This window comes from Sarcophilus harrisii, chromosome 2 (assembly GCF_902635505.1).
Source record: "Sarcophilus harrisii chromosome 2, mSarHar1.11, whole genome shotgun sequence".
Classification (NCBI taxonomy): Eukaryota; Metazoa; Chordata; class Mammalia; order Dasyuromorphia; family Dasyuridae; genus Sarcophilus; species Sarcophilus harrisii.
This window is the reverse complement of record NC_045427.1, coordinates 140,465,133-140,478,109: the sequence shown is the minus strand read 5'-3', so window position 1 is coordinate 140,478,109 and position 12,977 is coordinate 140,465,133. Positions and strand designations below refer to the sequence as shown.

At 41.4% G+C, this 12,977-nt stretch overlaps 1 protein-coding gene across 2 annotated transcripts; it reads left to right on the top strand.

The window, feature by feature from the left end:
- The first annotated feature begins 1,795 nt into the window (after positions 1 to 1,795).
- FAHD2A (fumarylacetoacetate hydrolase domain containing 2A) lies at positions 1,796 to 10,588 on the top strand. Of its 2 annotated transcripts, none has more exons than XM_012540072.3 (8): positions 1,796 to 2,025; positions 4,014 to 4,264; positions 6,902 to 7,118; positions 7,850 to 7,909; positions 8,378 to 8,540; positions 9,630 to 9,738; positions 9,900 to 9,987; positions 10,187 to 10,588. In XM_012540072.3, the coding sequence occupies exons 2-8, from the start codon at positions 4,020 to 4,022 to the stop codon at positions 10,247 to 10,249; spliced, it is 945 nt and encodes a 314-aa protein (XP_012395526.1). In that variant the 5' UTR covers positions 1,796 to 2,025; positions 4,014 to 4,019; the 3' UTR covers positions 10,250 to 10,588. The 2 variants fall into 2 exon arrangements, with proteins under 2 accessions (XP_012395526.1, XP_003758152.2); XM_003758104.4 differs by lacking the exon at positions 1,796 to 2,025 and adding an exon at positions 2,644 to 2,839.
- The last annotated feature ends 2,389 nt before the right edge of the window (positions 10,589 to 12,977 follow it).

The window sequence follows — 12,977 nt, the reverse complement described above, 5'->3', positions numbered from 1 at the left end:
AGAAGTTGGGCATTCACAATGGCCATTCTCTTTGGCAAAAGATGAATTTATTTGGGGAAGAGGTTACAGATAAAATGAAGGAATGCAATAGACATCAGGAATGCCAAGTATGAAATAGAGTTGGGAGAGGCAAGTTTCTCAGTGGAACTCACAATTATCCAGGAGAAAAAGAGCACCCCATGAGGTTGGGGCATGTTCTTAAGTTGGCAGGCTAAATCCTGAAAGGGACTTAGGATCCTAAAAGAGTCAATTAGCTATAAGGAGGAGAAGTGGGGTCAGGAGAGACACCACAAGGCATGGTGGGGTCAGGAGAGACCACGTGGCATGGGGGAGGGGAAAGGGGGAAGATACCAGGAGGCAGAGTGCCAGTGGCAGACACAAAACCATGGCCCATAAGTAGATTTTATAGGAAAAATTTAATCTCAGAGACATGACTGGGATTTTTGAAAGGACACAGCAAGTTAAGGCTGCTCACAACCCCTGCAGAGGGTGGGTTTCAGGGATTTGATGTAACTTAGATTTCTGACTGGATGACCTCCCCATGGAGTGGAATCATGGAGCAAAACTGATCTCTGTTGGTGCCTTCTCCTTGCCTAACCCAGGGGTTCATTTTTATCAATTCTTCAATTTCTCTTGGCTAACCACATCCAACAATGAAGAGCTCATCAGTACTTACTATGTGTCAAGAACTTTTCAAATATTACCTCATTTGATTCTGAATACAACCCTGTGAGGTAGGTGCTATTATAATATCAATTTTACAGCTGGGGAAACAGAGGCAGACAGGTTAAGTAAGTGTCTGAGGCCGTAATTAAACTGAAGTTTTCCTAACTCCAGGCCCAGTGTGCCACCCAGCTTCCTTGGAAAGAGGGGACAGATGAAACTTGTACATCTCAGTTCCTGCCGGAGTGGATGGGTTTAAAATGAACAAGACCTACATATTCGGAGGTGGCCAATGTGGGGATTTATTTTGCTGTACTGTGCATATTTATCAGGAGGTTTTTTTTTTTTTTTTAAGATTAAAAAAGGGTTCTTTTTAAAAAGGGACAGTGGGAAGGAGAAATAATAAATACATATAAAATGAGCATTTTAAACTGTAAGCAGTTTAATAAACTGCTTGCTAAACTCCTACTTGTGTTCTAGGCACTGTGCTAAATACTGGAGATAAAAAGAAAGATAAAAGATAGTCCTTGATCTCAAGGAGCTCACAATGTAATGGGGGAGACTACATGGGGAAAAAATGCTACATACAAGAAAAACTGGAAAAAATCAGTAGAGGGAAGGCCCTGGAATTAAGGGGATCAGGAAAGGCTTCCTGTAGAAGGCGGCATTTTAGCTGCTTCTTGAAGGAAACTGGGGGAAGCTAGCAGGTGAAGATGTGGAGGAAGTAGATTCTAGGCAAGGGAAAGTGTGTTTTTTTTCCTCTCATTTTTTCTTCCCTTTTTAATCTGATTTTTCTTATGCAGCCTGATAAATGTGGAAATAAAAATAGCACGTTTAACCTACATAGGCTTGCTCTCTAGGGCAGGGAGAAAAATATGAAACCAAGGTTTTGCAAGGATGAATGCTGACAAACTATTTTTGCAATTTATTTTTCAAAAAATAAATTGTTATATCAAATAAATTGAAAAATAAAAAGTTATTATTAAAAATACATATAAAACAAAAGTGGACGGGACCCTCAAACCTCGGTCAGGAACAAACCCCGCGTTAAGAAGCTCTGCTCTCTGCGGCCAGAGAGCCGGGTAATTCCAAGAGCAGAGAGCTCCGAGACAGCTGTGACGTACGAGATCTCCGCCCCCCGAACTTCCGATTGGCCCCCCTTGCCCAGAGCCTCGGGAGAAAGCCTGTCGGGAGTTGTAGTTCTGGTCTGGAAGCGTTGTTAATAGAGGTTAGGCTAAAGGTCCTACTCCTATAACCTTTTAACCTTTGCCCTCGGCATCCCCGGGCCTCTCCCTCTCCCAGACCCGACCTAAATACGTCATTGCAGTGCGCCGGAGGGCAGAAGCTGCCTCCTAGGGCCAGGTAAGTCGCGCCTTCCGCTTCTTGCCTGAGGCTGTGGGAGGGAAGCTGAGAAGGCTGCCAGTCTCACGTCCCCGCCCCCACCCCTGTTCTCGGCCCCTTCTCCACCTCTCCCCCTCCCCCCGTCGGGTTTGGACTTGTCAGCGCTGAGACCCTGGGGGTCGCGCTCTTGGCTGCCCCGCCCGTGCCTCAGTTTCCTCCCCCACGCTTGTTTCTCTTTTCCCGGGGGGCGGGTAGGGGCGGCCGGACTACTGGGTGTGATGGAGTGAGCCCACTCCGGGCAAGGTGCACAAGCATTGAGCCCCGAGCGCGCCGTTCTCCCCCAGCGGCGGGAGGGGCCTAAGGGTGGCCTGCGGGAGGCTCAGACCCACTCGCTAATCCCTGCTGCGTGATCCTGGGCGACTCTCTGGGCCTCCCCGAGACGGCAGCCGGGCGCCCCGGATGGAGGCCGCCGCAGGAGCCGGGAAGCCCTGCCTGGGGGATTTCGGACAACTCCTGTAACCTCGCAGTGCCCTCTCCCCCATCCGCCACTCAGGACGCTAAGTTAGAAAGTGCGGACCTTCGTTGGGGGAGGGAGTTGTAGTCTGAGGAAACATGTGGTGAGCCCGGGGTGTTGTGAAGGAAATGTAAATAACACCGCGAACCTTAAAAAAGAAACATACTAACGTCAATTACCGTAGGTTTTAAAGTTAGCGTTGTTAGTGAGAATGCACAAAACAAAGGGGAGATGATGAAGGTAATGGAAAGCGCCGAGGGCGATGAAGGTGAACGGGGAAGAAAACAAGACGTTGTAGGTTTCCGGAGGCGTCTGAGAAAGGTTACTGTTTCCTTTTAAGTCTGCACTTTAACATGGCCTTGGGTAGCGACTGATTCTGTGTTACCCCAGAACTTCTTTCAGTTTCCCGTCGGTGGAGAGATTTTGGCATTAAGGGAGGAGGTGGTGAAAGCATCTTGCTGACCTTGCATTTCAGGCAGGCTGGGCTGCAGCCCTTGCGCAGATAACGCCCCGCTCATGTTTCTCTTTCCATTCTCTTGAGAATTTTATGAGGTAGTAGAAGTGTAGTTTTATTAAATATTGTGCAAAAGTATGGGTCATCAGTTAGAAAGTTTTGTATTTGTTTTTCCAAAAACCTGTGCTTTTTTGGCCACTGGGACAGCTGACTCTGGTTAGGAGTTTAATCTTTTGTGAAAAACTACCAGCCTGTACAAGGATCAATTTACTGTCCTTGGCCTCATTAGTCATTAACTGAGCTTAAACAAATTTGTAATGGGAAATCATCCCTGACTAATGTCCCTGTGTTCTTTACGAGCCACAGAAAACCAAGGAATGAAATTTACTTAGATTTCCCACAAGCCTTGACCAAATTCTGTACTAAAGACTATTTTTAAAGTTGTTTAGCTGGAATTTGGAGAAGGAAAGAGAGAATATTTTTCATGGATGGAGACCTGATAACCATTCTTTGGATGGAGAAGTAAAAGTAAATGGAATTCTCCAAGGATAAATGATAGTACTGGCCTTTTGAATATTTTCATAAGTAATTTTGAAGAGGGAATACATGATAAACTCTTCAAGTTTGCAGATAACTCTTGTCTTTCCCAGGTAGTGAAATACTATATCTGTTCCAATTAGGTTACTAATTTCATTGAACCATATATTTAGATTTTATCTTCATGCCTTTGCCCACATGGCCCAATATAGATTCTAAATTTTTCTTCCAAGAATATGTGGTGGGTCTCACTCCCTAAAGTCTGCCTTGTCAACTTTTTCAATTTTCAATTCCTACTTTACCATATATCACTTAGCCATGTATTATTTTATATTCTCTCATTTTTTTTCATGTATGCATGTCTTATCTTACCACTTTTTGAGGATTTAGACTGTTTTCTGGTTTTTGGTGATTAGCAAATGCTTAGGTTCAATGGCATTAAGTGGCTGATCTGGTTCTCTCTCTTCTTTCTCTATTTATTTCTTTACTTTATTTTCCCTATAGGTTCTGATGTTGGTGCCAGTTTCAAAAACCTTACTTACAGCTGTGTTGCAGAATCATAAGGTGATCTGTCAGCTCTCCAGAGGCATGAGATTGGTCCAATTTCAAACTCCTTACCTGAAAGGACCTCATCTGGGACTAGAGGAGAAGGATGGTGGTGGGGTCATTAACCTCAATGCATTTGACCCTAGCCTGCCCAAGACCATGAGGGAATTCTTGGAACAGGGAGAAACTGCTCTTTCTGTGGCAAAAAGGTAAAAGTAAACAGTTTTACTCTTCCTACTAGTATAAGATTCTAAACAAACAAAAAAAAAAATCCAAGATTTTCATTGAGAATCAGTATGAAGTATACTTATTGTGTATCTAATTTATATTTTAATATATTTAACATCTACTGGTCATCCTGCCATCTGGGGGAGGGGGTGGGGGGTAAGAGGTGAAAAATTGGAACAAGAGGTTTGGCAGTTGTTAATGCTGTAAAGTCACCCATACATATAACCTGTAAATAAAAGGCTATTAAATAAAAAAATAATAATAATAAAATAAAATAAAAAAGAGAATCAGTATGAAACTGATAGAAATCAAGTTAAGTCCCCCTTTTTATCTCTTTATTTTCTTAATTGAGATCAGAGATAAATTCAGTCAATCAGTAAGCATTTATTAAACACCCGCTATATGCTACACACTTTGCAAAGCATGAAACCTACAAAAAAAGGAAAAGAAAAAAATCCTAGATCTCAAGAAGTTTATGAATTAATGGGGGAATCAACATGCAAACAATGTAAAATTAGATGTATCAGGATAAAGTGGAGATAATCTCAAAGGGAAAGCATAAAGATTAAGGAGAACTGGGGAAGAATTCTTTAGAAGATGGGACTTTAGCTTCAACTTCAAGGAAGCCTGGGAAGCCACAAAGTAGAGATGAGGAAGGAGAGAGCCCCAGGCATAGAGAATACCCAGTGATGAAGCCGATTTGGGAGATGCAATGTTGTGTGTTGAAGAATAACAGAAAGGCAGGTATGCCTGGATCACAGAGTATGTTGAGGACTAAAGTGCAATAATTCTAAAAGTTGGGAAGGGATCAAGTTATAAAGGACTTTAAATGTCAAGCAGAGAATTTTATATTTGATCCCTGAAGTAATAGGGAGTCATTGGGATTTATGGGGAAGAGGGGAAGGGATCAAGTTATAAAGGACTTTAAATGTCAAGCAGAGAATTTTATATTTGATCCCTGAAGTAATAGGGAGTCATTGGGATTTATGGGGAAGAGGTGACATGAAGAGATGTGTACTTTAGGAAGATCAATTTGAGAACCAAATGGAAGATGAAATAGAGTGAGGCGAGATTTGAGGCAATGAGACTAACCAGCAGGATTATGCAGTAGTCCACATGTGAGGTGACAAGGTCTTGGACCAGGGTGTGGACAGTGTTAGAGCAGAGAAAGAGGTATATGTGAGGAATGCTGCAAAGGCAGAAGCAACAGAAGGTAGCAAGGATGGGATATGGGGCCAGGTGAATGGGGTGCAGTGAGAGGTCAAGACTGATACCTACCTTGTAAGCTCAGGTGCCTGGGAGAGTGGTGGTCTTTTCAGTTACAGGGAAGTTAGGAAGAGGACAGAGTTTGAGAGGAAAGATAACAAGATCAGTCTTGGGTATGTATGTTCAGTTTAAGATGTAAGTAGAATATCCTGTTTGAAATACACAGTAGGCTGTTAGAAATGTGAGACCAGAGATCAGCAAAGAGGTAAGAACAAGACAAATCTGAGAATCATTTTCATAAAGATGATAGTTGAATCCTAATCCTTTTCCAAAGTATCAAGGACAGGGGAGTTACAGTTGAATGTTGAGCTCAGAAATCAGACTGCAGAGAGTAAAGGAAGTGAGAGAAAAGGAAGTAGAGGTATCAGTTATTGATGACTCTCTCAAGGAGTTTAACCACAAAAAGGTGAAGAGATCTTGGAGAAGACATATGAATGGAAGAAAGGAGTTTTCTTGAGGAAAGATGGAATGGGAGTATGTTTGTAGGCAGTAAGGAAATGGCCAATGGACACAGAGAGTGTGGGGAGTTGGGGAGGGGTGGTAGAGGAGACTATCTGTTGGACAAAAAAGGATAGAGTAAGAATCATTTGTGCTTGTAGAGAGGTTTCTCTTGTCAAGAAGAAAGACCACTTTTGGTAGCAGAAGGCATATAAGTATATGATTTTATATATATATATATATATATATATATATAAAATCAATAGAAGAGATTAGGAGGAGGGTAGAAGCTCATAGTAAGTGCTTGTTTTTTTACAGTGAGATAGACAAAGTTCTCATGTGAGTAGGTGGGAAGTGGGGAATCCATGGGAGGTCTGAGGAGAGTTAAAAAGTTTTAGAAAGGCCACTGTGGTAAATGGGATATTGAGTCAGTCAGGGAGTTGCAAAAGAATTGCCTGGTGGTAGTGAGGACCCAGTTGAGATTCTGTAACACATTTGTAGTGGATCCAGTCAGCATGGTTTTATGATTTTCTGTATTATTGTTATCAGTATGTGAGTAGGAGCAAAGGCTATGGATGGCAGAAATAATCCTAGACTGAGGCTTGGATGAAGACTTGGATGAAGTAACAGGGGACTTAAGAGAAGAAGATGATGTAAAGTTGAACTGGTCAAGGAGAGTGTAGCCATCACTGGGCTAATGGCCATGGAAAAAAGCGAAGGATGGAAACCTTAGAGGTGCTGAGTATGAAGAACAAATTTTGGGGTCACAAAGCATCCATAAATGTAACATAAAATGTATTTCAAACTTCGATGGTTTACTTTTGCCAAAAGGAAGCTCTCCATCTGGAAATAAAACTCCTAAGTCCTGACTTGGTTCATTGTCTTCCTTCAGCCTTTCTCTTTGTTTTCTGCAGAGCTTTGGAATCTAAGCAGCCAATTCTGAAACGGTCAGAGGTTACTTTTCTGTCTCCCATCACCCAGCCAGACAAAGTCGTGTGTGTGGGCATGAACTATGTGGATCACTGCAAGGAACAGAATGTGCCAGTGCCCACAGAGCCCATCATTTTCAGCAAGTTTGGTAGCTCTATCGTGGGGCCCTATGATGACATTGTCCTGCCTTCTAAGAGCAAGGTAAATGTCATGCTCCTTTTATCCTGAACTTCTTGCCTTTTCCCACCCACCTCACCACACAGTTCTACTTTTAGATAGATTCTAGCCCTTTGCTCCATCCCCTGCCCAAGAATTTAACTCCATCCTTTCCCATGCTTTTCTCCTTAGCCTGTTCAACTTGCTCACAGCCTCAATTTCAAGGGCTCTTTGATCTTAGAACATGTGTAACCTGAAGTTCTGGATTGTTCCTTTCTAAATTAGATCTATGATTACATTCTGTTAGGGCCCTGAAAGGGTGACCTGAAGCTGACTTTTAGTAAGCATGATAGAACTTACTCAACTACATAAGTGTTGTACTTCAAAGTAGTCACTATGGGAGGCTATCTCTTTGTTCTATTGATGCTATTGTTGCTCAAAACATGTTTCAGAATTCCTTCTTGGGACTTGCCTTTTGTCTTACAGCCTTGAGGCCTTTTTGGTTGATTGATGTGGATGTGACTAGATAGTCATCAATAGCACTGCTTCTTAGCCTCTCATCTCCAGTCTCCTGAGGGCTTCAAGGAATAGAACAGACTTTTAATCTCATGACACCATATCAAATATGGATAGGTGTTTGTCATTGGTATTATTTATTTGCTTTGAATATGGATGTCTTAAAATCTTAGTTCTAAGGCATTTCCCATGGGCTTCAGAAAATAAAAATAGGCCAAGGGAAGTGTTACTATCCAATATTCTGTTTTCCTATATTTCAGGAGGTGGACTGGGAAGTGGAACTGGCCTTTGTCATTGGAAAGAAAGGCAAACATATTAAGGTAATAGAGATATAAAGCCAAGTAAGATCTCCCTAAGCCTGATATGTAAATAGAACAGAGATACTTGAATTGCTTAGTTACTGTTAATCCTAATCATTCTCTTCCCCCAAAGGTGAGCAGAGCTAGCCATGGCATTAAGATGTTGTATGCAGAAATGAGCATAAGCTGTCTGCTTTCTCTGACTTAGCCTTGTTCTGCTTCTTTAGGGATTTGATGTGGCTCAGTCCCAGGCAGAGCTCCAGTTAAACCAAATGTAAAAAGCTGGAGTCCTGTATATGCACTGCTCATTTGTTATTGTGGAGAAAGGTCTTTGGGATCTCTTACTGAGAGGTTCTGGCCTTGTCACTTACCTCCAGTCTGCTCAGACCTGTGACACAGACAAATACTTAGCATTTAGGTCATAGGCTCTGTCCCTTTCGGTCTGGCTAGGACTTCCCCAGCCTCCCTTGACACAGTCTCCCCCCATAGGCCACAGATGCCATGGCTCATGTGGCTGGGTTCACTGTGGCACACGATGTGAGTGCCCGTGACTGGCAAATGAGACGCAATGGGAAGCAGTGGCTGCTTGGAAAAACCTTCGATACCTTCTGCCCCCTGGGTCCTGCCTTGGTGACCAAAGATGGTGTAGCAGGTAGGACCCTGGATCTTGGAGCCCTGGACTTCTCCTTTTTCTTCCTATCCCTTTTGCTCTGGTCTGAAAGGATGCATTCTAACTGGGCCACTGTGCTGTTTAGTCCAAGGCAGAACTCCAGAGAGGCTGGGTGTCAGAAGCAGGAATATTGGTGATGGCTTTGCTGGAAGTTCTTCTGCTGCCTTTGTTGACTTTCTGGATCACTCCCTTCATGTGTCGCCTGTGCAAACTGGGTTAGACATGGGACTGGGAGTTACAGGGATTTGGATTTTAATCGAAACACTGCCATCAAGGTGCTGTGTTTATGAAATATCCCATTCTCTGGAGAGAAGATGAGTTCAGTTTTCTAGAACTTGTCTTGAGTGAAGAAGCAACCTGAATGCAATCTATACATAGGAAGGATAATGGCTAGCACAGAGCCCATGCACTTGCTAAGAGATGTGTGGACCTACACCTGGCCCTTATTAAGGTTTTTGTGGGTAATAAGGCAGTCACAGATAAGAAGCATTGATAGGACTAGATCTATGGAAAGTAGACAAAGAATTATTAAAAACACAGTTGTCTTGGCCAGTTTACTTTCAGAACAAAGAGTTTTCGACACATCAGCAATATAGAGATGGCTTCATTTTACAGCACAGTAATTGAGTCATCAAGAAACAGTTGACATGTTCATTATACCATGTTAATTAAATTGTGTAAAAAGTTTTCGAATGATGTCCATTAAAAAGATTAAAGAAAAAGTTAAAAAGAGTAAATTCAGATATCTGAAAAATTCACTTGAAGAGTCATTTAATAAATGAGACATTAGTCTTAATTTGTCTTTCATGATGTGTAAGCATTCTTAAGTCATCATATGTTTATTTGATTTCTTTCTGCTACTAGTTTTGAAGACAAGATATAAATCCTCTAATTAAAAAAAAATATTCAATAGAACATAGTTCATTGTTTTGCATTTAGAAACTGGTTGGCAAATGTTTAGGACGGTGTTTCCCTAAATATGTTAGTTATGTCTCAGTTTTCGCATTTGTGAAATGTTAACTCTTAACAGAAAAAAAGATATTAAGTATTCAAGTGTTGTTTTCATTTCAGATCCACACAACTTGAAGATCTGTTGCAGAGTGAATGGGGAGGTCGTACAGAGTAGTAGTACCAAGCAAATGGTGTTTAAGACAGAAGACCTAATAGCATGGGTCTCACAGTAAGTAGAATTATGTTTTATTTATCCCAGCTTATGAGTCAGAGATAGCTTCCAGCTGGTCTGATCCTTGCCATTCTCAGACTCCTTACCAGTGAGTCTAACACTTTTCACCCCAAACCTGAGGCCAAAGAAATTTAATCCTGACTCCTGCTTGCTTACAGATTCGTCACTCTGTATCCTGGCGATGTCTTCTTGACTGGGACTCCACCAGGTGTTGGTGTGTTTAGGAAACCCCCAGTATTTCTCAAGGTATGTAGCTGGGTAGTGAAAATAGAGTAAAAGCCAGAGAATATCTCAAGTTCTACTTGATTTCTCTCAAGTCTCATGTCTCATCAAGGGGAGAATCCCTTAATCCTTTATCTGCAGTGCTTGTGAATGAAGGAAAGGAGCAGGTGTGGCTCCAGAGTAGAAAGACAGTTTATCATGTAGTAACTGCTTTCTGTTACAGAAAGGAGATGAAGTCCAATGTGAGATTGAAGGATTGGGAACCATCATCAACAAGGTGGTGTGATACCATTATTCCTGGGATTTCCAACTCTGTTTCTTAGCCATTCTTTGATGAGCAGCTCCACAACTCTTCTGTCTACTTCTTTGGCATAAAAGCACTAAGAAATACATATTAAAAAGAGGAAGAAAGTGACCTGTTGAATGCCTTTGCCAACATGAAACATCACCTGGGTCTGGTTAGCTTCCAGCATCTTCTCAAGCAGGCAAGAATTCCAGAAAGGGAAGTCCCCACAATGTGGAATACTGGTGTCTCTCCTGGGTCTTTTTGGTTGGTTTGTTTTTGCAATCACTATCAAAGAAGAAACTATTCAATAAATTTCCTTTAATCATGGCAACTCCCTGACTTCTGCTTCTATGTTCATCTTCCTTTCTGGGATGGGTTAGGAGTAATTCTCTCCAGAGAAATTTGGGACTGCAAACAGGGTTAGAACATTCTCTTTGCTAGCAGAGGGAATTTCATTAGAGAAAATAGGAAAAAGGAAGAGTTGGAGAATTTATAAGTAAGCCACATACAAATTCAGTGGTGGAAAGGGAGTGCTTAATACTTATTCGAACTTTGAGAGGTTTTAGAAAAGACGATAGACTCACCTTTATTACAGACTGAAGACCAGATAGTCACATCTTTATTGCAGGCAGAAGACCAAATAGTCACACCTTTATTATAGGCAGAAAAGTATCTTTATTCAAATTCAAACCTTCAGGAATTGAGAATATAACTGAATAACTATCAGATTATCCTTGTTCTGAGAATCTTTACTTTGTTCCAGGTTTGGAAATAGGCTCTTGCTGGGGTGGGATGATGGCATCTATTCCCTTGCCAAAACTACCAGATTCCATGTCGACTTGTCAGTCTTGCAGATTGTTGGCTCTTTTCTTATCTAAGATTTGGTTCTAGGCCATGAAGTGCCTCATAGTGAGAGAAGCCCTTCTGTACCAGGCATAAAGAAGCCCCCATTTTGTATCAAGCCTGGTCTGGACATGCCCATTCATTCATTCATTTAGTCAGCAAGGATGTATTCAGTACCAGTTATGGTTAGCTCCCAGTTTAGCAGGCAGATGAGTGATGGGTACTAAGTGAAACCAGAAAAGATGAGCTCCAGTTGATTTAAGAATATTTGCTGAAGAGAGCACCTAGAAATTTGTAAGGTGAGAGTGGGGAGAAAGAATGAATCACAAAACGCTTCATGAAGGAGATAGCTTATGACCTGCATTTTGAAGCAAGATAAGAATGAGGAGTTAGTATATTCCAGACATGAAGAGTGGCTAGCACAAATACATGTGGGAGAAAGGTGGGAAATAGAGGGCCAAATTCAGTAAACATTCTATTTTAGCTGGAAGGGCTTTCACTTAGTGCCAGGAAGAGAATAATAGGAAATAAGGTTGGAAAGGGAGGCTGAAGCTAGATAATGGAGGGCTTTAAATATGGGGCTGAAGAATTTGTATTCTATCCTAGAAGCAAAGGGAGTCACTGAAGGTTTTTGAGCAAGAGGAATGGCACAGTCAGTTGTATTGTAGGAAAATTACCGAATTGTGAAGAGTGGGGAAAAGGTTAAGATGAAGTAAAATACTTGCTTGACATTCAAAACTTCCCAACCTGGCTCCTTCCTACCTTTCAATTCTTTAATATCACTCCTTCCTACATATGCTAAGATGAGGGGATTAAAACAGTCAATTATAGGAATTGAGTGAACCACACTGACTTCATTCTGGAGCTATCATAGTTTCTTCTATTCAACTATGGGTCTAATCCAAATTCTGTCTTGTGAGAAAATGTTATGAACCTAGCCCCATGTTGAGTGGGAAACTGTACTACTTCTCCTTACTGTTTAGAGATCCTTCATTAAGAACCTTGGTTATGCTGACCAGAAACCCTCTCAGATGCAAAGATTGAGGTAGGGAGTTTTCTCACAATTGTACATCTCAAACAGCCCATATGGCTTATCTGAAAAGTGGCCCCATACTGATCAATCACTCTTTTGATTGTTCATAGATTCCTGGGGGGAATGGGACTCCTTTCTTTCTGAATTTGGAATATTGTGTTTATTCATTGTTCCCCTCCCAACTTGGAAAATCCCTGCTCTCTCCTCCAATTATAAATCAGATTATCTAATGTATTGTTTCCTTTGAATTAACTGGCCATATATGAATAATTGTTTTTAATGTGTTTCTTCCTATACTGGGTTTAACCCTAAGCTGAAGAGGCCTGGTAATTGTTAGGTAATTGCATGCTTTGCTTAATAAATCAATATCCTTAGAAGATCAAGCCTTTGTTTCTCAGGCATTTCATCTTTCACTCCACAAAGATAAGCCATCTCCCATCCCCATGCCTCTGCAGTGAGTGAACAGTGAGTCTCAAAGGAAGTCAGAGATTCTAAGAGTATACCTCCCCTTCACCTCTTAGAATTTCAGGATTCCTTCAAAACTCAGCTTGTTTCATCTTTTTTTTTTTCCATTTAAGAATCTATTTTCTCTTCCTTCTATCTCTCCTAAGTATTTGTCATTTCCTTCACATCTACCATATAAAGAAGGTATTATTATTCCCATGAATGAAAATAACTCTTGGGGAATTTTCTTCCCTTTCACCTCTTAGAATCTCTGGGTTCCTTCAAAACTCAGCTTGTTTCATCTTTTAAAAACTTTTTTTTTTCAATTAAGAATCCATGTTCTCTTCCTCTCATCTCTCCTTCTAAGTATTTATCATTTCCTTCACATCTACTGTATGAAGAAAGTGC

What these genes read in the sequence shown, in the direction of transcription:
- FAHD2A (XM_003758104.4), top strand. Translation starts at nt 2,750, where the DNA reads ATGATGAAGGTAATGGAAAGCGCCGAGGGCGATGAAGGTGAACGGGGA. An exon ending in CTAATAGCATGGGTCTCACA is followed by an intron (nt 9,739 to 9,899) that starts GTAAGTAGAATT and finishes GCTTGCTTACAG; the next exon opens with ATTCGTCACTCTGTATCCTG. An exon ending in AACCCCCAGTATTTCTCAAG is followed by an intron (nt 9,988 to 10,186) that starts GTATGTAGCTGG and finishes TTTCTGTTACAG; the next exon opens with AAAGGAGATGAAGTCCAATG.